Source organism: Dama dama, chromosome 13, assembly GCF_033118175.1.
Source record: "Dama dama isolate Ldn47 chromosome 13, ASM3311817v1, whole genome shotgun sequence".
In the NCBI taxonomy this organism is placed as follows: Eukaryota; Metazoa; Chordata; class Mammalia; order Artiodactyla; family Cervidae; genus Dama; species Dama dama.
This window is the reverse complement of record NC_083693.1, coordinates 73,944,399-73,968,752: the sequence shown is the minus strand read 5'-3', so window position 1 is coordinate 73,968,752 and position 24,354 is coordinate 73,944,399. Positions and strand designations below refer to the sequence as shown.

General features: G+C 60.3%; 2 protein-coding genes and 1 non-coding gene across 15 annotated transcripts in view; 1 reads left to right on the top strand and 2 right to left on the bottom strand.

Moving 5' to 3' along the window:
- Positions 1–1,815: 1,815 nt before the first annotated feature.
- LOC133068739 (small nucleolar RNA U13) lies at positions 1,816–1,920 on the bottom strand. The gene has a single exon (XR_009695690.1). It is a non-coding gene; the product is annotated as a small nucleolar RNA U13 (small nucleolar RNA).
- A 2,802-nt stretch (positions 1,921–4,722) lies between these two features.
- ANKRD9 (ankyrin repeat domain 9) lies at positions 4,723–11,316 on the top strand. Of its 3 annotated transcripts, XM_061159474.1 has the most exons (4): positions 4,723–4,927; positions 5,932–6,006; positions 6,546–6,576; positions 6,713–11,316. In XM_061159474.1, exon 4 carries the CDS (start codon positions 6,752–6,754, stop codon positions 7,550–7,552), a length of 801 nt encoding a protein of 266 aa, XP_061015457.1. In that variant the 5' UTR covers positions 4,723–4,927; positions 5,932–6,006; positions 6,546–6,576; positions 6,713–6,751; the 3' UTR covers positions 7,553–11,316. The 3 variants fall into 3 exon arrangements, with proteins under 3 accessions (XP_061015457.1, XP_061015458.1, XP_061015456.1); XM_061159475.1 differs by lacking the exon at positions 6,546–6,576; XM_061159473.1 differs by having other exon boundaries at positions 6,546–11,316.
- Positions 11,260–24,354, bottom strand: part of TECPR2 (tectonin beta-propeller repeat containing 2) — a 100,263-nt gene continuing 87,168 nt past the window's right edge. For 4 of the 11 annotated variants that reach the window (XM_061159461.1, XM_061159464.1, XM_061159462.1 and 1 more), the window contains one exon: positions 14,523–15,575. In XM_061159461.1, coding sequence (XP_061015444.1) covers positions 14,778–15,575 — 798 coding nt within the window. In that variant the 3' untranslated portion in view covers positions 14,523–14,777. Of the gene's footprint in view, positions 23,161–24,354 lie in introns of all 11 variants that reach the window. The other 7 variants (XM_061159466.1, XM_061159467.1, XM_061159463.1 and 4 more) reach the window with 6 other exon arrangements.

Genomic DNA, 24,354 nt, shown 5'->3' with positions numbered 1-24,354 from the left:
CAGGTGAGGTGGGGGTGGGAGGGATGTTCCCAGCCTCTTCTCTGATCCCGGCCACTTCCCATACTGGCCATGGCCAAGCCTGCCCCCTGGAACACCTTCCTTCTGAGATCCAAAAATCCACCCGACTCATTTCACAGGTAAGTGACTGGCACTCAGACAGGTGCAGTTATACACAGCTGGTGAGCAGTGACTAGAGGCCAGTTCATTTGGCACCAGCCTCCCCCAGGAGGCTCTCTGCCACCCATTCCCCGTGCAGTGCGCACCCTGAACTGTGCTCCCAGGCCTAGGCCACCTGCCACATGCCCTCTGCTCTGATGCCACGGGCCAGGCATGCTGGCGGCAGCCAGGACTCAGGTCAGGGAGGATCTCCGTGTGGTCAATGAACTCCTCTCAAGCCCCACCCTGCAGCCCTTGTCACTCTCAGCAGATGACCTTTGAAACAGAAACCATCAAAGCAGACCTCTGACTTACCTGTCCTTGTGCTGTCATTGGCACCCATGCCCAACCCTATGCCACCCAGGAAGAAGGGTCCACGCTGGAGGCTGGGGCCTCCCCTCCACGCCTGCTGGCCGTCCCTGAGGGCCCGAAGGTCCTGGCTCCATAGGTCTTTCCTGCATCAGTGTTTTGGCCCATCACTGTCCTGCTCACATGAGCACACATGCACATGCACATGCAAGATGCAGCACCCTGCACACAGACACATGTGTACACACATGTACACACAGCACAGACAGCCATGACCATAGCACACACGTGTCCGTATGCGCACACACGCATGTATTCAATTTTCACTCTTTCATTCTTTTTTATTATTTTTTTTTGCCAAACCATGAGACTTGTGGGATCGTGGTTCCCCTACTAGGGATGGGAACTGGGCCCACTGACTGAAAACGCTGAGTCTGAACCACTGGACTGCCAGGGAATTCCCATCTCTTGCATTCTTTAGCCCCGCTCACCTCCCGCCCCTTTCCTCTGCTCCTACACATCTTTCCCAGCCCTTCCCGCACTCTCCTGTCCACAGGCTTCTCTGGCCGCCCGTGACCTTCTGGAAGGGGCACCATGACCTCCATGTAGCCAGACCCTCCTGACCCTCGGGTGGCACTTGTCCCAGGTGGCCACCCTCTCCTCCACAGGGCGCCTGGGCCCTCCGACCCCCGAGGGCCTCTCCCAGCTCCTGGCTCTGCCTGCCTCCTCTCCCTACCCCGTGTGCTACATGTCAAGCCTGGCCTCCCAACCTCCCCTCCCGTGTCAGGCTTCCAGTAGCTTCTCTCTGTCTATCATCGGCCAGGGCTTCTCCCTCTGCTTCCCTTTGCCACGAAGCCCCAAAGAGGCTGACAGGTGTCTTCAGGGACCACCCCCCCACCCCCTGCTCCTCCCCACCCTTCCACGGGCTCAGCCTGACTGGGAGGCATTCTAGACTGTTCTCTCCCTCTCAGACCCAGCCCAGTTGACCCACGTGCACACAGTTCACTGCTTCTGCTTCTCCCCTGTGAGCTCCCTGCCACTGACCCCAGCCACCCCTTCCCAGGCCGGTCGGCTACTGGGGCTTCTTCCCTCTGCCCCTGGGGTTGGCTCCCTGCAGCCAGAGGGGCCTGAGAAAAGACCCCTGGCCCCCGCCGGGCCCCCGCTCAGAGCCCTTGCTCCCCCAGTCCTCGCACTGACCCTTGGGTCCCCCTGGACCTGGGCGCACGCAGACACCTACCAGCAGGTGAGACGAGCTCTCCCAGGAGAGAGGGGTGTGTGTCTCGGGTCGGGTCCGAGTGGGAGCATGACAGGGTCAAAGGTCAAAGCCATATTTCTTTTTTTTTTCTTTCACGTCAGACAGGTAATGTGCCGATGTCATAACAAGGTTTGAAGAGAGGCACATATCACGCAGCAGCGTGAACACCCGATCATCATGCTCATGAACTACAAAAGGATCTCAAAGTCATATTTAGCAGGCCGTCTGCCCACCCTCAGATCCCTCCCTTAGTCTGTGGAAATTGAGCCCCCTGTCCCGGCTTGCACCCGCTCCCCACCCCCAGCCCCTTCACTCCCCACCGAGCCCATCTGCCCTCCCGGGGAAGCTCTGTCCACAGCCTCGTCCGCAGCCCCAAAGGGCAGGTCGCACCTGCCCCCTCGGCCCCCCGGACGGCTCGCAGCCATCACAGCCCCACGGAGGCGCGGGGAGGGCATTCACAGTAGCACCGGGGCCCCACACCCGTGCTGGCAGCTCTACAGGCAGCTCTCGCCAGTAGAAGTTTCCTCCGCAGGGATGGCGCGGGACCCAGAGCAGCACGTACGCCAGAGGGTGAGTCCGAAAGTGACCTGGGAGAGAAGGGCAGCCTGTCGAGGCTGGGAGCTGACGGAGCCGATGGAGAGGGTTACAAGGTCCGCCACCGCCGCGGGGAGTGCCAGCGCCAGGCTGGGCCGCCGGACGGGCACACCGGCCTTCAGATGTCCCCACAGGTTCGTTCCTAACTGGGGTCACGGGTTCCCAGGCATTGAAAAGTTATTAATACTATTATTTATGCCTGAAATATTCCACCCCCTCCGCCTGCAGGTCCTCAGGACAAACCCCAGCTCCTCGTCCTGGCCTTCAAGGCCTTAGGTTTCCCTCCCACTGCCCTCGGCAACTGCCCTCGGCCCCGGTCTAGACCTTTGCCCCCAGTTTGAGTCCTGACCAGGAACACCTTTCCTCTGCCTCACCTGCTCTTTCTGGCTAAGTCCACTTCTAAGTAGAGGAGCAACGGGGCCAGACTTTGATGTCGAGAGAGGCCTTCAGAAAGGCTCTTGCCCTTTGGGTGAGCCAGCAGCAAGCAGTGGGGAGGGCAAGTCGAAGCAGAGGGCCAAGAGGGCGGGGGGTGGAGAGACAGCTGCCCAGAGGCCAGCCGCACGGCAGGCACCTCCAGCCGCTGCCCCTTAGCCCTCGGTCCACTGGTAGCCATGGAGACGGTGTGAGGTCTCACCTCCGGCCCTTGAGGAGTAGACGGGCACTGGCAGCTGTGTGGTTAGTGTCTTGAACCACAGGGAGCTCACTTGGGACACCACCTCACTCGATTGTCCCCCAGGGCCTGCGGGCTATGAAAGGCCAAACGTCAACCCCAGAATTTCCATTTGCCTTGTCCCTCGTCAGAAACATCAGGAACGGGACAGCTGAGAGAAAATGTAGGAGACTGAGGCCTAAAGAGGGGAGGACACAATGAAAGGTGAAGTGGGGCAGAGGTGGAGCCTGGACTCCCAGCCCAGTGTCCCCTGGACCCCCAACCTTGGTCCATGCCCATCTCTGTACATCTGGTGCTGACCATGGCTGCCCAGGTGGCACCAGTGGTAAAGAATCCACCTGTCAATGCAGGAGATGCAAAAGACACAGGTTTGATCCCTGGGTTGGGAAGATCCCTTGGAGTGGGAAACGGCACCCCACTGCAGTATTCTTGCCTGGAAAATTCCATAGACAGGAGAGCCTGGTGGGCTACAGTCCATGGGGCCGCAGAGAGTCAGACACGACTGAGCAGGCATGCATTATGGTGTTGATCATGGATCCCCGCACCCCCCCCACCCCCGCCCCCAAGGTATGGTAGGGCCTGCAGGGCCTTGTTGCACTAAGGTAGGTGGCAGGATCTGGTGGGATCTTGGGCATATGTGTGCTACTTGTAGAAAGGCCGGTCGGCCAGGGCACTTTCAACCATAAATGTCTGAAGAAACACAAGTGTCCAGCTTCCCTTTTGTGTGTTCCTCACTTGAAGGACCGATGCTGAAGCTGAAGCTGTAATACTTTGGTCACCTGATGCGAAGAGCCAACTCAATAGAACTCTGATGCTGGGAAAGATTGAAGGCAGGAGAAGGGGACGACAGAGGAACAGATAGTTGGATGGCATCACCGACTCGATGGACTTGAGTTTGAACAAGCTCCGGGAGATGGTGAAGGACAGGGAAGCCCGGAGGGCCGCAGTCCACGGGGTCGCAAAGAGTTGGACAAGGCTGAGCAACTGGACAACAGCAACATACGAGGGTCACCTCCCTGTGAGACCCGATTTCATGGTTGGTCAATCAGGGGTCATAATTCCCATCGCCACTGGCTGTGAAAATGAAATGAAATCAAGCGTTTTTAGCACAGCGATTGGTGCAACTAGGCACTGAAAAGTGATTGTCTGCATCCGGTTCACCATCCATTCCCTGGGAAAGTCAGCCTGGAGCAGGGGCTCCAGATGCCCGGACCCTTAGGGGTCACAGCTCCTTCTCCCTGCCCCCTCCACGTGCGGTCCCGGGAAAACAGTCCCGGAGGTCATCCCCAAGGTCACAGAGGGTCCGTGCAAAGGAGACATGGAAGGCGTCTCGTGGGGTGCCGAGGACAGGCACGCTCGGCGGAGCCCGGGCGCCTGAGTGCGAGCGCTGACTCGCTGAGCCGAGGAACCGCAGGCCGGGGGGCCCTGCCGGCGTGGGTGGCCCCCCGCCTGGAGCCCGGAGCTCTACTCCGCCGGCGACTCGGGTTTCCGGGAGCCCCGCCCGGCTCGCTCGCATCGCGGCCCCGCCCCCCGTGCGCCCGCAAGTTTCTCCCAACTTTTCCGCGGGTCCCCCCGGGCGCCCCGCCCGCCGGCCGGTGACGTAACAATGGTGCAGCGCGATGGCCAATAGGCGGCGGCGGAGGCCGGCGGCGCGGACCAATGGCGGCGGCGGGCGGCCCAGCGGTCCTGCCCGGCCGGGGCCGCACTGCGCCGCCCGCCGCCCGCTCGTCCGCCCGCCGCCGGCGCCGGCACCGCCGCCCAGCGATCCGGCAGCGGCGACTCAGAGCGCTGCTGCGGCGGGCGCGGGCGGCGGTGGCAACCTCCCGTCCGTCCGTCCGTCCGTCCTGGGAGCTTCGGCTGCGCACCGGCCCGCTGGGAGACCGCGCGCTCACGCCCGCAGCGGGGGCGGGGACGCCAGGCTCGCGGCCCCTCCAGCCCCCAAGGTGAGTCCCCCTTCCTCGGCCCGCTCGGCGTGCGGCTCCCGCCCCGGGCGCGACCCCCTGGCCGCCCCCTCCCCCATCCTCCCTGGACACACGCGCACGCAGGTGCAGCCCTCGCTGCGCCGGCCACCGGCCGGCAGATACTCTGGCCTCGACCCCCGCGACCCGAGGTCCAGCAGTGCGGCCGGTGGGGGCCGGGGCGGAGCTGGCGGGCGGCCCTGGGCGCGAGGCCTTGCCCTCGGTGGCCCAGCCCCCACCCCCCATTCACTGAGCCGCGACCGTGACTCGCTGCCCTGTGACGTGAGGCCGGCCCAACTTTACGTAACCCGCCCGGCGCCCAGTGTCCACACAGGGTACACCCGGGGCGCGGAGGGCCCGGCGTGGGGCGCCGCTCTCCAGTCACGGTGCCCCCTTAAAGGGCGCTGTGGCTCCAACTCCCTCCCGCCCCCTGCCCCGTGCCCGTCTCTGTAACTTAGTTACCGGGTGTGTGTGGACTCAGCTTACCCGCTGACCCAGGGCCCTTGTGACCCAACGGCTTACCCTTGACAAAATGCGGTGGGGAGCTGGGGCCAGGGGTTGGAAGTCAGGGCTCAGGTTGGTGCAGGAGGCTCCGGGTACACGGTTAGGGCTCAAGCTGGGTTCCCGGTGGGTTGGCGGTTCCCCCCACTTTTGGAATGAGTCCGAAATACGAGGTAGGAGATCTTGGGTCCAGGCCTGGCTCTGCCATGACTTGCCGGCTGACCTTGGACAAGTTTGTCCCTTGCTGGAAAGTGGGATGGCAAGCCCTGCTTCGTCCAGCCTCTGGGAAGACCAAGGGAGCCAGCAGACCTCGGGCGGGGTCTGCAGGCCCTGAAGAGTGTACACACTGGTCTCTGGGTTGATTTCATCCCCCTGGCTCCTCGCGGGAGCTGGGGGCGGGGACGGCGCGGAAACACCATGTTTGGGTGGAAGGCTGGAGGTCCCGCTCCCTGCTGTGGCTCCCAGCCTGCCTCCCCTCTTTCTCACAGATGAGGAAGCTGAGGCTCAGAGGACAGTGATACACCTACCTGCACGAAACTTGGTCGTTGCGGTGCACTAACCAGGTAGGTCTGAGTCTGGAGCTCTGCCCCTGGGCAGGGTCCCCTAGTGCAGGCAGGGGTCAGATGCCAGGGTGAAGGTTAGATGGAGTTGGGGAGAGGGAGTTTGGGCTACCGAAAGGATTTGGTTCAGCTGGAGATGTGAGATGCAGCTCTCCTACCCACCCCTCACCCCCCGACCTGGCTTTTACCTTGATTGGGGTTGGGTGCAGCTGCCGCAGGTGGGAGCGGATGTGAGGTTTCAGTGTGGTCTAGACGACGGTATGTGGGGGCTGCGAGGGCAGGGGAAGAGGGTCCTTAGCAGAGGTACCAGGGAAGGAGACGAGTCTCAGGGCGGGCCGCCCGCTGCCGCTAGATCTGGGATGTGGGAGGCGGTTCAGGGAGAGAAGCGAGCTGTTGAGGAGTGCCCGGGAGGGCCAGTCAGAGGCTGGGGGTTGGGGGGCAGCTACGAGGGAGGCCCAGCCAGGTGGGGGGGGGGGGGCTCTGACGACACCCCAGTCTCCCGCCTGGATCCCCGACCGTCACTGGACTCCGTCTGCTCGCAGGTGGTCGGCCCCCAGGGGCCCATGCCGTGAGGTGAGGACGCCCAGCCAGCATGCCGTGGGACGCGCGACTGCCGGGGGGCGGCGCGGAAGGCGGGCCCGAGGGCGCGGGGGCGGCGCGCTCCAGGGCGCAGAAGCAGTGCCGCAAGTCGTCGTTCGCCTTCTACCAGGCCGTGCGCGACCTGCTGCCCGTCTGGCTGCTGGAGGACATGCGCGCCAGCGAGGCCTTTCACTGGGACGAGCGCGGCCGCGCCGCCGCCTACTCGCCGTCCGAGGCGCTTCTCTACGCGCTCGTGCACGACCACCAGGCCTACGCGCACTACCTGCTGGCCACCTTCCCGCGGCGCGCGCTCGCGCCTCCCAGCGCCGGGTTCCGCTGCTGCGCGGCGCCGGGGCCGCACGTGGCGCTGGCGGTGCGCTACAACCGCGTGGGCATCCTGCGCCGCATCTTGCGCACCGTGCGTGACTTTCCGGCCGAGGAGCGCGCGCGCCTGCTTGACCGGCGCGGCTGCAGCCGCGTGGAGGGCGGCGGCACGGCGCTGCACGTGGCCTGCGAGCTGGTGCGCCCCGAGTGCCTCTTCCTGCTGCTTGGCCATGGCGCCTCGCCGGGCCTCCGTGACGGCAGCGGCCTGACGCCGCTCGAGCTGCTGCTGCGCCAGCTGGGCCGCGACGCCGGAGCCGCCACCTCCGCGGCCTCCGGGGCTCCCGCTCCGCCGCCCGGGGAGCCGCGCCAGCGCCGCCTGCTGCTGCTCGATCTGCTGGCGCTGTACACGCCCGCGGACGCCGCCGGCCCGGCCCGCCGCGAGTTGCTGGGCGACCGGCCGCGCTGGCGGCGGCTGCTGGGTGAGGAGAAGTTCCAGTGGCTGGCGGGCCTCGCGCCGCCCTCGCTCTTCGCGCGCGCCATGCAGGTGCTGGTCACCGCCATCTCGCCCGGCCGCTTCCCTGAAGCCCTGGACGAGCTGCCGCTGCCGCCCTTCCTGCAGCCGCTGGACCTCACGGGCAAGGGCTAGACCGTGGGGGCGCCCCGGGCCCTGGACTTTTGGAGCATACAGTTTTTAAGAGCGTTGTACTTGGCACTTTACATATAATTGTTTTTGGACGGCAGAACCTCTGTTCTCGTCTGTCGGTGTGCTTTGGGGGGCCAGGCCAGGATGGGCAGGCGAGCCGTGAGCTGTGGGGCTTCCGGATGCGGCCGGGCTCAGCTCCCCACCTCCGTGCGTGTGTGGAGCAGGGCTGCGAGGTCAGGAGACTTCCGAGAGCCGGGCCCTGTCCTCAGCTCCCTGCCCAGACCCGGGAACCGGCGCCCCACCTTGATTTAGAGCCTCCAGCAAAGTGTCCCAGAGGGAGAGACAGCTGAGAGGAGGAGGGGTTGGGCAGGGGCCGGGGGCCGGCTTGTGCAAAGGCCTGGAGCCCGAGGGAACCGCCGTGTGGGCGCTGGCTGGAGGGCCTCTGCCCCGTCAGCCAGAGGGGCCTTGTACCTGTGGGCTCGGGCTCGGGTCCTGAGAGCTGAGGACGGAGGAGGGCCCGCGCGCCGGGTGGTGAGGGCAGGACCCAGGCCGTGCCTCCTGTTGCTCCCCACCCCACACTGGCCACCGCCGCTCCTTGGGTGTCGATGGAGCGCTGCCCACGCACACAGGCCTAAGGCCTGGACTCGCCTTCTTGTCCCCTTTTCTCTCCTCTGGCAGCTGGTGCCAGGGCCCCTGCTTCTCACCTCTGCTCTTGTGGATGCTGCTGCCTGGGGCCCGGCCCCCGGCCCCCGGCCCCCAGCTCCAGCTTCTCCTCACCCAGGGTTAGATGTGCCTTTCTCCAGGCCTGCCTGCTCACCCTGGGCATGGGCTCCCAAGACCCAGCCCCCGGTGTTCGATGGCACCTGTGGATTCTGGCAGCACCCTGTGGGCAGGTGCTTCTGCCTCAGCCGGTAGAGCTGGTTCCTGCAGGAAGGGTTTGAAGATGACTTGTTGACAGATGTTACCATGACCCTTAAGGACCAAGGGAAAGCAGCGTACATGCCCAGAGGAGAATTGGGATCAGGGATGATGGCCAGGTTGTGCCTGGGAGTTCTGCAGGGCGGTGAAATTCAACCCGTGCCGGCTAGGCTGGAGGGCCACGATGTGCTGCCAGGAGCAGAGGGCTAAGGAGCTCCCCGATGAACTCTGACTGCCCACCTTGCCCCTGGTGTTCCTGGGGGGAGCCTGGCTGGGGGCGGGAGAGACTTGGAAAGTGGTGGCTGTGGGAGGGGAGGAGAGGGATGGGGGCGCCCTCGTTCTGGTCTGTATCTGGCACGTCTCAGGGTGACTTTGGGCACATCCCTGCCTTGGGCCTCAGTGTCCCTGACTGCCCTCAGAGGGGTTTTGGAGCATCTCCAAGCTCCCTAAGAGGATGTTCCTGGGAGCTGTGGGGTGGGCAGCAGCACAGCCCTGTGGGGGCGGGGACAGTGGAGGGCGGTGGGGCCCAGTGCCGACCCTAGATTCCGGGTGGGGATGAGGGCTTCTCCCTTCCCACTCTGTGTCCTGGCCCAGTTAAACAGCCTTTCTGAACCTTGACACTTAGCGGGCAGTGGATACTAACATTTCTTCTACCTTAAAATGTGGGGCATCTGGAGCCCTGGGGTATGAAGACAGGGGCTGTGTTGTTGGGGGAGGCACACTCCTTGGAGGAGATGGCAAGTGCAGACCACGTGCTGTGGCTCCTGGGGGCCGGGCTCGGGAGGTGCTGGGGACTCAGGGTGCCCTCGTGCCCTGGAGCTTCCGCCTGGAGAGAGCCCGGGCACCTGCAGGGTGTGCAGACTTTCCCTCGTGTCTCCCTGCTTCCGGCTCTGTCCTCTGTGGGGTGAGCCCTCCTGGCTCGAGGCCCAGGGCTAGGCCCTCATTCGCTTCCCCGCTAGACCTACAGCTGCCCTGTTGGTGACAAACTCCTTTGAGCTCCTTGGGCTGAGGATGGGGTGGTTCAGGGTTGGGGGGCTCCCTGGTGGGGACCCCACAGAAGCCATTGTCCAGTGAGCAGGAGGTGGCCCCTGGGAGGCTCTTTGTGTGCAGGGCAGGATCGGGGCAGGAGTTGTGGGCACCAGGGCGGGGGTGGGGGGCCCAGCCAGAGCCCAGCTTCATAGCTTGGGGGGTGGAGGGCGCCTTGGGGGGTGGAGGGCAGTGGGGGTGTCCTTGCTGTGGCTGGGCCAGTCAGGGAGCCGCGGGGAGGCCAAGGACACCCTGCGGCGGCAGAGCGGGGCCTGGGGCCGCCTGGCTCAGGGCGCCCTGGTGTCAGCAGAGAAGCCGGAGCCCAGCGCGGGGTGGAGACGCCTCGGGGTTATCTGGCCGCTGCCGCTGGCCAGCGCGTGGGTGGCCGGGCCCCGTGCTCATCTTATCGCTCCCCGGGGCCCTCCAACGCCAGCAGAGTCCCCTCCCCAGCCCCATCACCACCGCCGCCCTGGCGATGAGCTCTGGGGGCCTGGAGGGGCCAGCGGCAGCCGGGAGACGCGGTTCTCCACTGTTGGCAGGTGGCCGTGGCGGCTTCTCATGGGCAACGGCTCTGCCTGGAGCAAGGCCCACGTCTCTGGGGCAGAGTTCCTCTGTTTGCTTCCTTCATTCCATGGACCTTGTCTAAGGAAAGCTGGCATCGGCCAGATTGCCTCCAGCATGCCCACCCCTGGGCCTGGTGAAGTTCCAACCAGGAGAGCTCTGGGGCCAGAATCTGGGCACCCCAGATGCCTGTCGGGGAGGTGCTGCGACTTGTTCCTGGAGCCTGGAAGGGACACACAGCCCCGAAGTGCGCCCCCCTTGGGCGGTGGTGACGCAACCCCGCGCTGGGGCCTTGCTTTGCCGCCTCTTGTGCTGACTTCTCCCATCACTACCTCGATTTCCCCACTGATTTCCTTTCCTCCCGATTTCTTCAACCTTCAAATATTCTGAGAGCAGCTTTCCCCAGTCCTGTTCAGAACAAGGATGCCTCCTGAAAGGCAAATGTGGGGGCGTGCTTGGGGAAGGCGGTGGAGAGCCAGCTTCTGCTCCAGGAGACCCGAGTGGGTCCGGGGACTGGTTTTGTCCCACTCCGTTTTAAAATTGAGGCATGACTGACATATAATAAATGCAGACTTCAGTTGTGTGGTTTGAGGAGGTAGGTCCGCTGTCAGTACAAGTGTAACCACCCCAATCAAGAGAGAGGTGAAGAGATTTCTATCTTCAGTGGGTTTTTTTGGCTGCGGCTTGGGGGTATCTTAGTCCCTACCCCAGGGATGGAACCTGTGCCCTGGCAGTGGAAGCTTGGAGTCCTGGACCCCTAACCACTGGACTGCCAGGGGATTCCTATATCTTAAGTCATTTTTTAAAAAAAGAATTTCTGCTTATAAATGCAGGCTCATGGTAGAACACTCAGACTGTGCCGGAAAACCCAGGGCAGGATGGATCAGAGCCCTGACCATGCAGCTCCCCCCAAGTACAAGGGCCGCCTGCCTGCGGGCCCCCCACCACCCAGGCGACCACTGCGCACATTTTGGTGTATTCTAGTTTTTTCTATGCACTTATATACATATGCTAAAATTTTTTTCTATGCTTATTTCTTACATACAGATTTGACATCACATCAAATTGAGTATTTAAAAACTTAACTGTAGAATAAGCATTTCCATATGTTGTAAAACATTGTGTAAGACAGCCTCTGGTGTTTATTTTGTGATTATTTAATTCAGCTAGTGTTGGTATGATAAGGAGTTGATGTTAGAGAGGACTGAGTCTTTAAAATGTAAATTTTATTTATTTTTGGAATAAATAATACATTTACATGGCTCAAATTCAAAAGATACAAAAAGGTACACACTACAGGCGACCACCAGCCACCAAGACCAGCTGCATGTGTAGTGTCTGCCCCTCCCGTGTCCCCTGGAATTACTATGAAAGGTTGCAAGCCCACCAGAAGTTAGAAGAGAGCAACGCGGACACGTGTGTTATCTTACTCTCTGTGTATGAAGTCCTACAAAACCACATTCTCCTTACCACGCCCAGGAGATTTAGCGCTGATGCGGTAAAACTGCCTAAGAGACTGCTCAGCAGATTTCCTCCAGGGGCACACGCGGTTTGTAACAGCTGCATATGCTGTTTCTGAGAGGGATGTTCCCAAGTGTCAGCTGCTGTCAGTCAGCTGTTTTAGTGTTTCACAATTCCTACGATGCCGCAGCCGTATGCCTGACTTAGGGCTTGTTCTCAGGGACAGGTTTCTGGAAGTAGGGGTCTACGGGTGTGAGGGTTGTAAGGCTGCTGCCGGGCTGCTGGCGGCCTTCCCGGGAGGGCCGAGCCGGGGCGCTGCCGGCTCCGCGTGCGCCCTGGGGGATTGGAAGGCAGTGTCCTTTCGCCTCTGTTCACAGGGGTCTCAGGTGTTCCTCTGACTTGCTGCAATTGTTTCCCCTTTTAGTTTTATGTTTTGTTTTTTTTTTAATATATAGGATTGTTATAATTTGAGGAAATCAATTGAGGAAATAATATACTATTTTCCTCTGACTTTTCCCACCACTTTGGAGTTTAGAAAGCGCTTGCCATCCAGAAGTCAGTTACCGTCCTTTGCCCCCTGGTTTTAAGATCCTCTCGTCCACTTCGTATCTGCTTCACCGGAGCGGTTAGGCTGAGGTCCACGCCAGCTCGCAGTCGCCTCCCCCACCCCCCATCTGGCTAATGGCCCATGGTCCCTGCTGGGCTGCCCGATGTCACCGCCGGCCCACCCATGGCCTGCTTCATTCGGGGCCGTCATCGCTCAGCACCGCTCACCTGTCTCTTCCCAGCAAGGCCTGGAGCCCACGGAGCTGGGTCCAATCCCAGCGCGCGCTGTGCCGCCTCCAGCAACGTCCCCTCGCTGGGTCTCACCGGAGCCCCAGTGAGCTGGGAGACCCTCAGAGCATGCCTGTGGGCACAAACGTTATTTTATGGAGTCTTCTCTGCCTCCCCCAACAAAAAGAATCCCAGTGGGGAGTTTCACAAATGGAGAGAAACCCATAGATGCCTTTGGAGAGGACTGATGTCTGCACCGTGTCTGTGGCTTGCCCTCAGGAATGTCGGCCACACCTTCCCGGTCAAGCTTCATGGAAGTCTTCCATAAAGCCTGGCCGGCTCTTGACTGAGTGACGTGTCTTGCTCAGGTGGTTGCCTGGCACGCAGCCGTCCTGCTGTGTCACGAACACGCTCTCCTCCCACCTGCTGGTTTCCACCAGGGCACTTCTGGGATCTGCTTTTGGGTCGTGGGTGGAGATGCAGGCCCAAGGTCTTGCCCTCAGAGCCTGCCCCCAGGGGCACCTCTGGAGTGACACTCCGCAGGGCCGCCCCGGGGCACACCCCCCTGGCGGGGGGCTGGGCCGGGAACACAGCAGGTTCTCGGAGGCACCGCGGGCACAGCCTGCACGAGCGCCACTCAGGGCGGCTTCTCCCTTCAGACGTCAGACTGGACGAGGCGGGGAGAGGCGCGTTTATTGCACTGTCTCAAAGCACAGCTGAGAAACCAGAAACTGCACAAAGCACTGAGCTACAAGTCACTGGGAGTACCCCGCCGGGCGGGGGCTGGTTCAGCGGAGCTCTGCCGAGCGGGGAGAGGAGCCGGGCAAGGCACAGCGGGCGTGGCAGAGGGGCCTCCGCTGTCGGCACGCGTGAGGGGCTCTGTCGGGGTGAGGGGCGAGGTGCGGGCGGGCACTGCGGCTTCTCGTCTTCAGGTAGACCTGGGAAAGCTCTGTCCTCCTGGCTGGCTGGGTCCTGTCACAGAGCATATCTTATCGCTTTTCACCTGTGGCCCAGGGGCTCTCGGACACGCCTGCCTAGTAGAAAACAGGCATCGAGTAACAGGGCCCCGCGCCAAGGGCAGGCTAAAAAAAGCAGCTCGGCCGGAGTCATGCCAGGGTGGCCGCGGAGGGAGGGGCGGCGGGGACTGCTGCTCCCGCCCGTCGACGCGAGTGGGCCCCTCGGGCCGAGGCCCCGGACTGAAGTCTGGGATGGCCCATGCAGCAGCGGACCACGCCGGCACCAGCTGCGGCCCTGTGAGGGCGTCCACCCTCCCAAGGTGGATGCCCGCAGACAGGCTGGCACTGCTGGGAGCCGGCGGGAGGTCCCAGGGCTGCCCTGCCCGGGGAGGACACGCAGCGGAGAACAGTGTGGGCTCAGGAGAGACCACGAAAAGGGGCGCGAGGCCTTCCGCTGGGTCCAGAAAATACATTTCAAACTTGCAAGATCGGATTTCAGATGAGGTATCTCAAGTAGGTTTGTAATACAACAAACAGAAAAGGCCATCATTAGTAGGTTCGCCCTCTGAGGGTGCTTGGGTTTCTGCGATGCCCCCAGCAGCACGGGCTGAGTGTCACTGAGACGTTCCTACGTCACAGCAGGGCTAGGCCCCACGGCCGCCCCGTGCCTGGGGTTCCCGCGCACACGTCGGGTTCCATTCGCCCACCGGCCTTTATTGTTCCGGCTGAGCTGTGTCTGCCGGGGCGGGCCTGGCCCCAAGGCGGGGTGCGTGCGTGCGTGCGCGTGCATGTGTCGTGTGCGTGCGTGTGCCGCGTGCCCCTGTCCTGGCACAGCTGGCTTCCCATCCGGCGGGTCCGCGCGGAACGTGCGCCGGGAACCGCGTCTCAGAATAGAGGCGAGGGCCCCGGCGGGAGCGCGCTCAGGAGCCGGCAGCGCTGACCCCAGGCTCGGGGTGGCTAGTGCTGAGGCGGTGGCTATGGCGCACGGCAGAGACTGCAGTACATGCAACTGCAGCCGCTGCCGGCCCCACCCGGGACGGCCTCCGCGGGAGTCCAGAGGCCCCGCTGCTGCCGCGATGGCTCGGACCCTCGGCCGAGGCTGTGGGTTCTGGGACGAGACTCAGACGAACACGGATGAAAACAAGAGTGGGCCCTCCGACCTGGCTAGACATGTCTGCTGGGGGCTGTGAGGCGTGTCCAGGGCGAGTGACTCAGAAGCCAGCTGTGTCCCCGCTCGGGGCGCCGCGTCCGCCCTCCCGAGAGCACCTTCAGATGACCTCCCACTCGTCCTCCAGGTCCTCGGGGTGGGGGGTGGTGGCGTGGCTGCCCTGGGCGCCGTGCGAGTGCCTGAACGTCCTCGTCAGCCGCTGGAGGAGGTAGCCGGGCGGGCCCACTGCCCACAGCTCGTCCGATGAGGTCACTGCAGGGACGAGAGCCAGCCACACACCTGTTACTCCCCAGCCGGGGCTCCACCTCCGGAAGCATTGCCTAGGGGTGGCCCGGGGCACCCCTCAACCTGCGCCGTCGCCTCCTCAGCCTTCCAGCGGGTGGAAGGCTCCTCCTCTTCCTGGGAGACCCTGGCAGAGTCGGTGCTGGGCGCCCGTCAGGCATGACCCTGGGATGGGTCGTGTTTGGGAGAACCAGCCTAGTGGGAGCAGCCCCCTGAGACCCCCCCCTGCACCACCCACGGTGCCCGGCACCCAGCACCTGCCTGTGACACACGTCACGTTCCCGGGGATCTTCTTCCAGTAGTCCCCGGCCGGGTTCTTGTCGCTGATGCCGTACCGTCGGGCGAGGTCCCCGTTGGGACAGCGGGCCCACACGGTCCTGGTGCTCAGGGCCAGCTGGCAGGCCTGCAGCCCTAAAGGCAAACGGGGTGTGCGTCTGTTCTCAGGCCCCGGGTGCAGAAGGGATGGACTGACCCTCCCCGAGAGCCTGCGTCCCCCCAACCCCCTCCGGCACAGGGCAGGAGCCCCGGGAAAGGATGCCCCGTCGGCAGGGAAGATGCGGCTGTGAGCATTGGACCAGAGGCCCTGGCGGTCGGGAAACGACCGTCCTGCAATGAACCCCAGATATTGGGAGGCGGTGCTCTGCTGGTGGGGCCCCCACCCTGGGAGGATGGGCACAGATGCCTGCTGTCGGCGGTCGGACAAGCCCCGTATGGCCGCCGCCTGCCCGGCGCCGCTACCTGGCACGTGCTCCCAGTCGGTCCCCACTGGCATCTCCTCGGTGATCCCAGCTCGGACATGCACGTTCCACCTGCTGTCCAGGGCCCACAGCGTCTGGTCGTCGGGGCTGCAGTGCACGCTGACCAAGGTGACCCCGGCGGGCTGGAAGTAGGGAAGGAGGTGGGGGCATGCGGCTACAGGGGGATAGGTTCCCCCCAGTCCGCAGCAGCCTGGCATGGCGGGAGCAGCGGGCACAGGGGCAGGCCTGCGGGGACAGAGGTGCCCAGCAGACCCAGACTGAGGGATGTCCCCCCAAACACGGAGCCTGGCTCTCCAGCGGCCGTCTGTCCTGCGCCCAGGGGTGGGCCGGGTGATGAGAAGGGAGGGGTGCTGGGAGAAGACGCGTGGGGTCTGGGGCCATGTGGGGGGGGGGTGCTGCATGCAGGCGGCGACAGACGGTGGGGGCCACCGGGGAGGGAGGTGGCGGGGGTCTGGCCTCTGAGGGCACTCACAGGGTCATGCTTGGCGAGAGTACACGTGGCCCCGTGCGGGCGTGACTGTGGGTGAGTCTATCAGAGTTTACCAGTACCTGCCCGAAAGTTTGCTTTTTTTTTTTTTGGCTGCACCATGCTGCATACGGAACTTCCCTGACCAGGGATCGAACCTGCAGCCCCTGCAGTGGAAGCGCGGGGTCTTAACCACTGGGTCAGCATGGAAGTCTGCTGCCTCTAAGTTTTCTGTTGGTCTAAAGATTTCAAAACTAAAGCTTAATCTTAGATAAAAGTCACCAAAAAATGCACTTGCTGTCGAGTATGTTGGGACAGAGGGCCCGTGGGGAGGAGGCAGGTGACCCCGTCCGGAGCGCGATCTAAGGGGGTGCTGGTTGGGGAGGGGGCTGAAGCGGGGTGTGGGAGGGGGGCCTCCTCATTCATGCCCCAAGCCCCTCTCTTCTGCCACTTGTCAGGCAGATGGGGCTGGGCCAGCCGTACGGAGCTGCCAAGAGCATCGCAGGACACTAGCTGGCAGGTGAGGCAGCCAGAGACCCTGCTCAGCACACCCCATCCCACAGAGGGTGAGGCGCTCGGGGAGGGGATGCTCACGCTCAAAGCAGGCCTGAGCGGAGACGGTGGGGCTGCGTCCTCACGGTGCTCTGAGAGTACCAGGGCCACTGACGCGCCCTGGGGACCCCGAGCTGGCTGGGGGGGGGGGGGGGGCACGTGCCGACCACAGCCCGCAGCACTCTGTCCACGAGGTGCGATCAGAACTCCCGGGCTGGGAGCTGAGGCGCCCCCTAAACCCTCTCAGTTCAGAAGGTCAGCAGGAAAAGGGTCCCTGCCTTCCCGCGTCAGCTGGGGCCGTGAGCTCCTCGGCCCCACTGAGACGGGGTCTGCGCTCAGCCCCGGAACCCCGTCTGTCACTTCTTGGACCGAAAGAACACAACGTCAGTGTCGAGGAGGCAGGGCTGAGCCTGGTCTGGAGGGGCGGGCAGCCCTGGCTCCTCCTCTCAGAGCGGGCGTGAGGTCTGCGGTGTGGGCGTCCCGAGGAGGGAGAGAGGACGCATGGCCCCCAAGGCCCCGCTGCGGTGAGGCAGAGAGGAGCCGTCCACGCTGCACTCTGCCCACACCCCAGGCCCAAGCCTCCTGAGAGGTAACTGCTGTCAACTGTGGTCGGAAGGCACCGACTTTCGGGGCCATGTGTTGTGGATGAGCAGAACATGGAGAGACAGACCGGAAGGCTGTGCTGGGGTCGGGGGATTGGGAGAGGGAGGGGGCAAGGTCTGCTGCCCACATGGGAGGAGGGCGGGGAGGAGGGACGAGGGGGACACCCCCACCCCCCCACCCCTCTGCTCTCGGCCCTCAGGCTCCCCGACCCCCTGGACTGCTCTGAGCTAACGCAGGCCCCCTTGGCCCCTGCCCTGCTGCCCGTCAGCAGCCCCCCCAGGACACTGTGGGCCCAGAGCACAGGTGTGGGACTGGGCCCCCGCCACCTGGAAAGCCAGGCTGACAGTCCTCAGCAGTGTGCCCCATCTCCACGGCGTGCCCCTCGCCCACGGGGTCGGCTGGAGCCCACCCTCCTCAAGTGCCTCCCCACCAAGCTCCCTTCCTGCGTCTTCAATCTCCTATTAAAGTGACCAACCCAGACAGCGTATTAAAAAGCAGAGACATCACTTCGCCAACGAACGTCCCTCTAGTCAAAGCTATGGTTTTTCCAGTAGTCCTGTACGGGTGTGAGAGTTGGACCATAAAGCAGGCTGAGCATTTAAGAATTGATGCTTTCAAGCTGTGGTGCTGGAGAAGACGTTTTTCCCCCTTAAATGAAAACCATTACTCCAGGTGTCGCAAACCGTTTACAACACTTGGGGAAAACCATTTAGTCCACGTGTCTAAGGACATAGCGGGGTGGCGGCTGCTCCCTGCACCCCGGTCCCCACACAGGCGTCCCTTCCAGAACCTGTGGGTCCCCCATGGCTTCCCCCCTGGCCTCTGGCCTCGGTCAGTTGGTCGATCACGGGGCCCAGCACAAGGAGGGCGGTGGGCCGGGTCCCGGGCGCCCGCGGGCCAAGAGGAGAAGCCCAGCAGCGTGCCCGCCGTCACTGGTGCCCATCTCTCTTCCCAGCGCTTTAAGTCCTCCTGTGGCACCTTGCCTGGAACAGATGGTGACGGCATCCTGTGGCCGTAGGCCCGCCTCTCTCTCAGAGGTTCTGGGTGGGCCTTTGCGTGCTCAGAGCAGGCTTCCGTGGCGTCTCCTTCCGAGGGCACCCGGTCCCCCTCCATGGCCTCTGTTGACACCTGCGAGCTGCGCCTCCACTTTTCCCTGGTCGATCAAGGCGGAGTCTGCAGGGTGAGGGGGCACGTCACAGGTGCTTCTCCCGGTCTCTGCTGGTCCCGAACGTCTCCATGCAGCCCTCCACCCGGCACTGGTACATGTCCTGTGCTCGGCTGGGATCTGGAAGGCGGGGCGTGCCCCTCCGGAACGCGGGTGTCCAGTGGGTGACCGGAGGGGAAGGCCCGCCTGCAGAAGGGGCAGGCGTGTCCGTGTGGAGTGTGGTAGTGGCGCTCACGGTCTTCCAGGGCGTCAAGCACCTGGCAGCAGCCGGCTGCCGACAGGTGAACTAGCACGCTGGGCCTCTCGGGCTCCCCAGCCGCCTGCGGGAACACATCCTGGAGGTAGAGGTGCCCCTGCATCCCTGTTCCCAAAGAACTCGTGCTCCCGTGGGAAACAGAAGAAGCGTGGCCCCGGCCAGGGGGTCCCGCTGCAGGGGCGGTGGCTCGGCCGTCCCAGGCCCCCCCGCCAGGCGGGCAGGCTGCACCTGTATCACCCTGCGTGCCAGCAGCACCACGGTCTATATTGGCCACTGTCCGCGAACCGGCCGAGGCAGGGCTGGAGAAGACTCGTGACAGTCCCTTGGACAACAAAGAGGTCAAACCAGTCCATCCTAAAGAAAATCAGTCCTCAATATTCACTGGAAGGACTGATGCTGAAGCTGAAGCTCCAATACTTTGGCCACCTGATGCGAAGAGCCAACTCATTTGAAAAGATCCTGATGCTGGGAAAGACTGAAGGCAGGAGGGGAAGGGGTCGACAGGATGAGATGGTTGGATGGCATCACCGACTCAATGGACATGAGTTTGAGCAAGCTCCAGGAGATGGTGATGGACAGGGAAGCCTGGCATGCTGCAGTCCATGGGGTTGCCGAGAGTTGGACATGGCATAACAACTGAACAAAAGTGTCTTCAACGAACACCCCCCACCCTACCTGCATGACACAACCAGAATGCCCAGTGAGGCATCTCAAAGGCCGTCTCTATGGGTGGCTGGTGTGAGCAGCCTGTTGAGAACCAGAATGTGGACAGCCTCTCCAGGGCTCTGAGATTGGAGGTATTCAGACAGACAGAGGTTTGGAAACACATCCGAGGGCAGATGGCAAGAAACAAGACGCGATGATAAGAAGGCCTCCCAGCTGAATGGAGGACTCAGTGCAGGTCTGACGGGCACACCGCCCCGGCCTCCATGAGAAGAGGGGTTAAGCTGGAGGCAGCAGCGAGTAGACAGACGCCTGCCCAGCGAGAGTCCATGAAGGACACCCACCCTCGGCCACCTGCCCCGAGAGCTCCCGAACACAGCCCGGCAGAGGTTGCTTCACAAAAGTCACTAGAACAAGTTTCAATCATCTGACTCCCGTGGTCAAACAGGGCCAGAGTGCCGAGAGGGGCTGAACAGGAGGTGGCTGTGAAGACTGCTCTCCCGCGAGCTGGCCATCTCAAACTGGGAGGCTCGCTCCTGCTGAACCCCAGACCCTCCTGAGGAAGATGAGTAAGACCACAGTGGTTCTCAAAGCTTGGAGTCCCGGGGACTCATGTGCGGACTTTGTGAAATCGGCACCCTTCTGGGCCGGGGGTCAGACCTTCCACATCAGACTTTGGGGCTGGAGCCCAAGAGGGACCTCTCGCACAAGCTCTCCAGGCGACGTGGGCTGTAGCCTTCTGTAAAACACCGCTCTGCTCTATGGTGCAGAAGCAGGCAAGGCAATACCACTCAAAGCCATCTACAGGTCTGAATGCTATCCCTATCAAAAACTGCAGAGGGTTCGCAGAGAAAGGAAAAGCTGATCCTAAAATTCACATGCAATTGCAAGGGACCCTGAACAGTCAAAACAATCTCAGAGAAGAACACAGTTGGGGATTTCCCTGGTAGTCCAGGCAAGAATCTGCCTAGCAGTGCAGGGGATGGAGATTCGATCCCTGGTTGGGGAACTAGGATCCCACAGGGTGTGGAGCACCTAAGCCCGTGTGCCAGAGCTACTGAGCCCGATGCGGCAACTGGAGTCTGTGCGCCTCAACGCAAGATCTTGTGTGATGCAACAAAGACCCGGTGCAGCCAAATAAATAAAGTTAAGTATTAAAAAAAGAATATGCTTGGAATTTCAAAACTACTATAAAACCACAGTGATTAAACTGTCATACTGACATAAGGACAAACAGGTAAATCAATGCAACAGTATTGAGAATTCAGAAATCCATATAGTCAAGTGATTTTTGGCAAGGTTGCCAAGATTATTCAATAAAAAGATCGGTCTTCAACAAATGGTACTGGGACAAGTGGAGAGCAGACACATAAAAGAACGAAGTTGGATCCTTACTTCACACCGTATATAAAAATAACCTGAAATGGATCAAAGATCAACATAAGAGCTAAATCTCGTAATGGTTTCTTAGATAGGCACCAATAACAAAAAAGATAAACTGAACTTCCTCAACATTAAAAACTTGTACATCAAAGAACACCGTAAAGAAAGTGAAAAAACCAACAGATAGGAGAAAATATTTCCAAATCATATACCCGATAAGGGTCTAGTATCCAGAATAAAGAACTCTTAAAATTCAACAACAAAAAGACAAACAACTGAATTTTTAAAAGAGCAAAGGACATGAGTGGACTTTTCTTCAAAGATATACAGATGGCCAAAAAGACATGAAAAGGGGCTGAACGTCATCAGTCACCAGGGACGTAGACCACAATGAGGTTCCACTTCACACTCAGAATGGCTAAAAAAAGTGTTAGTAAGGATGTGGGGAAACACGAACCCTCATATATGTTGCTGGGGAGGTAAAACGGTGCAGCTGCTGTCGAAGACACTTTGGCAGTTCCTCCAAAGGCTAAACACAGAATTCCCCTGGGACCCAGAAATCCTGCTCCTAGACAGACACCCCAAGAACTGGAGCAGATGTTCAAACAGCTACCCCAGTGTTCACGGCAACGTTCTTGGCAAGAGCCCGAAGTGGAGACAACGCACACGTCCACCAGGTGATGAGCAGGGGACAGAGTGTGGCCTCACCCAAGACGGAAGGGCACTCGGCAACAGAGACGGAGGCGGTACTGACCGATACCACACGGATGCATCTCGAGAACAGGACGCTTGATGCGAGAAGCCGATCGCGAAGCCACGTGTTGTATGGCTCCTTTAACAGAAACATCCAGGAGCGGGAAATCCACACGGAGAGATGCACACGCGTGCTTGTCAGGGGCCAGGGGGCGGGAGGACTCCACTCGGCACAGGGCATCCCTCTGGGACGATGAAGCCGTCCCGATAAGATGCAGTGACAGAAATTACATAATGTTGTGAATGTACCAAATGTCACAGATGGTAAGTCTTACATATGTGTATTTTACCACACTTTTAAAAAAAATAAAAAGCAGACAGGCCTCGGTTGTAACCATGTACTATCGTTACGCAGAATGTCATCAGCTGCGAGGCACTGGGTGAAGGTGCACAGGGTCTGATTTCTCACAGAGGCCTGTGAATCTGCAATTACTGCAATAAAAATTTCAATGAGGAAAAGCAACAGGCAGCCTTAAATTTTGGTATATTCATATTCAAAACCACAAAAATGAAAAAAGAGAAAAGAAGGATGCTGTTTTATAAAATGGAGTAAATAAGGAATTTAAGATTTAAAAATCATTTGGAAATGCTAAAAAAAAAAAAAAAATGTATAATCTTGGTGTGCTTCCAAAGACTGCGACAGAATGTGTGTGTGTATGTACATGTGTGAGTATGTGTGTGGGTGTGCGCCTGCTTCTTAGTTTTAGGTGCCCTTTAAAGAGCAGCTGCAGGGCGGGTGATGGGGGGGGCCACACCCGCTTTCTGGAAGCACCCAGATTACAGCCACCAACACACTCTGCTGTTTACAAATCAAAGGGGCTGTTCACGCCCGTCAACACATCAAGCTGCTGTCCCGTGTTCTCAAGAGATAAACACTCATCACTAATAATTACCAACAAGAAACACCACATTTCATTTACGCCGAGTCATCCGTGTTACAGGATAAGCCATTACCCTTTATTCCCTAGAATTCACTTTACATACTGAGATCCTGACTAGACCTGACACTGAGGCTAAGGGGTGAAGTTCTCAGTGACAGACTGTTCCCAAACCAGGACTCCAAAGGTCCTGCCACTGTGCGCCCCGGCTTGGGGCCCAGGGTGACTGCTCTCGGGTGACGGGATTCATATTAATTGCCAAGTGCCAAGAAGATACTCCTGAGCCTCGATAACATGTACTAGAAGTGTGACAGATTCTGTGTTCCCTGGCATCCAGTTACATACAATACTTGTCGGCCTGACTCCGAGCTTCTCATCTAGTAGATGTCCCAAGAATTTGGACTATAGCTGCTAAGTTAGTTGTGGTAAGACCACATGCTCTGAAGACATACAGACGGCCAAAAAGCACGTGAAAAGACACTCAACACCACTAATTATGAGAGAAATGCAAACCAAAACTACAGTGAGGTACCACATCATACCTGCCAGAATGGCCATCGTCAAAAACCTACAAAGAATAAATGCTGGAGAAAGTGTGGAGAGAAAGGAACCCTCCCACACTGTTAGTGGAAATGTAAATTGGTGTAGGCACTATACAAAAAACTAAAATTGGAGCTACAACATGACCCACCAATCCCACTCCTAGGCATATGCCGGGAGAAAACCATAATTTGAAAGGATGTATGCACGCCAAGGTTCACTGCGGCCCTGTTTACAATAGCCAGGACACGGAAGCAACCTAAATGTCCGCTGACGAAGGAATGGATCAAGAAGATGTGGTACGTATACACAATGGGATATTACTCACCATAAAAAAGAACAAAATAATGCCTTTTGCAGCAACGTGAATGGACCTAGAGATCGTCATACTGAGTGAAGGGAGTGAAGACACAGACAAATTTCCTATGGTACTGCTTACGCGTGGGATCTAAAAAAAGGGGTACAGATGAACTTAGTTACAAAACAGAAGTACAGTCACAGATGTAGCAAACAATAGTTTGCCGAGGGCATAAGGTAGGGAGGGATACATGGGTGGTTGGGACTGACCCATACACACTGCTATATATAAAACAGGTAACTAATAAGAACTTCCTGCCATTTAGCACAAGAACTGCTCAAACTCTGTAATGGCCTGTATAGGAAAATAATCTAAAAATAAAAGTACATATGTGTGTAACTGATTGACTTTGCTGGACACCTGAAACTAACGAAACACGGTAAATCAGCTACACGCTGATGGAAGCTAAAAACACAGACAGACCACGCACCCGCAGGAGAAGTGATCCTGGTGACTAAAGAACGCAGAGAGGGAGCTGATGGCCCTGGGCGCCTGCCTCTCCGCTGGTGGCACCAGAAGCAGGGAGAGTGCTCACCCACAGGTCCTCCACCCTTTGCTCTGCCATCTTCATCAGCGCGAGCCTGCCAGCTCGGGGCCTGGCGCTGTGGCCTGCCGGCCTCAGGGGCCTCCGAGCCGGCCTCCACCCCACCCGGCTGTGTGGCTGGCTGGCACCACAGGCTGTGGCCCCTGCCACCTGCAGGTCACCCCCGCCCCATGCCCTCCCAGAGCAGCAGCCCCTTTGGGCCCCACAGCTGGCCGGGCCCCACAGCTCTGGCTCCCAGCAAACAGGACTCCTGAAGGAGACGCTGCCCTGTCTACCAGCCCGAGGGGACCCGTCCAGACCCACCCCACAAGGCCTGCCCCAAGGGCCCCCCACACTCACTCCCCTCAAGGCTGGGTGGACTCAGAATCCATCATGCTTTCTCCATTTCCACAGCCCACAGGGCTCCACACGCGGCTGGTGGCACAGAGCCTCTGCTCAAGAAACCCCCACATAACTGGCGTCTGGGGGACAGTAAGGCTTGGAACCTCCAGGAGGAGAGAAGTGTCAGCACCGCCTCTCTAGAACACTTTGGCTGGTCTGAGTCAAGGGCTCACCAAAACCAACTTGGGGCTGGAAGGGCCCTAGGAGACCGGTTACACCCAACTCCCTCACGTTCTGGGTGAGAAAATAGACAAAACTCAGGCTGAGAAGTGAGGATCCTGCCCATGGCCAGAGCCGAGGCTAGAAATGAGGTGTCCAGGGCTCAGACCAGAGGGCTCCAAACTTCTGGCAGACTGGGC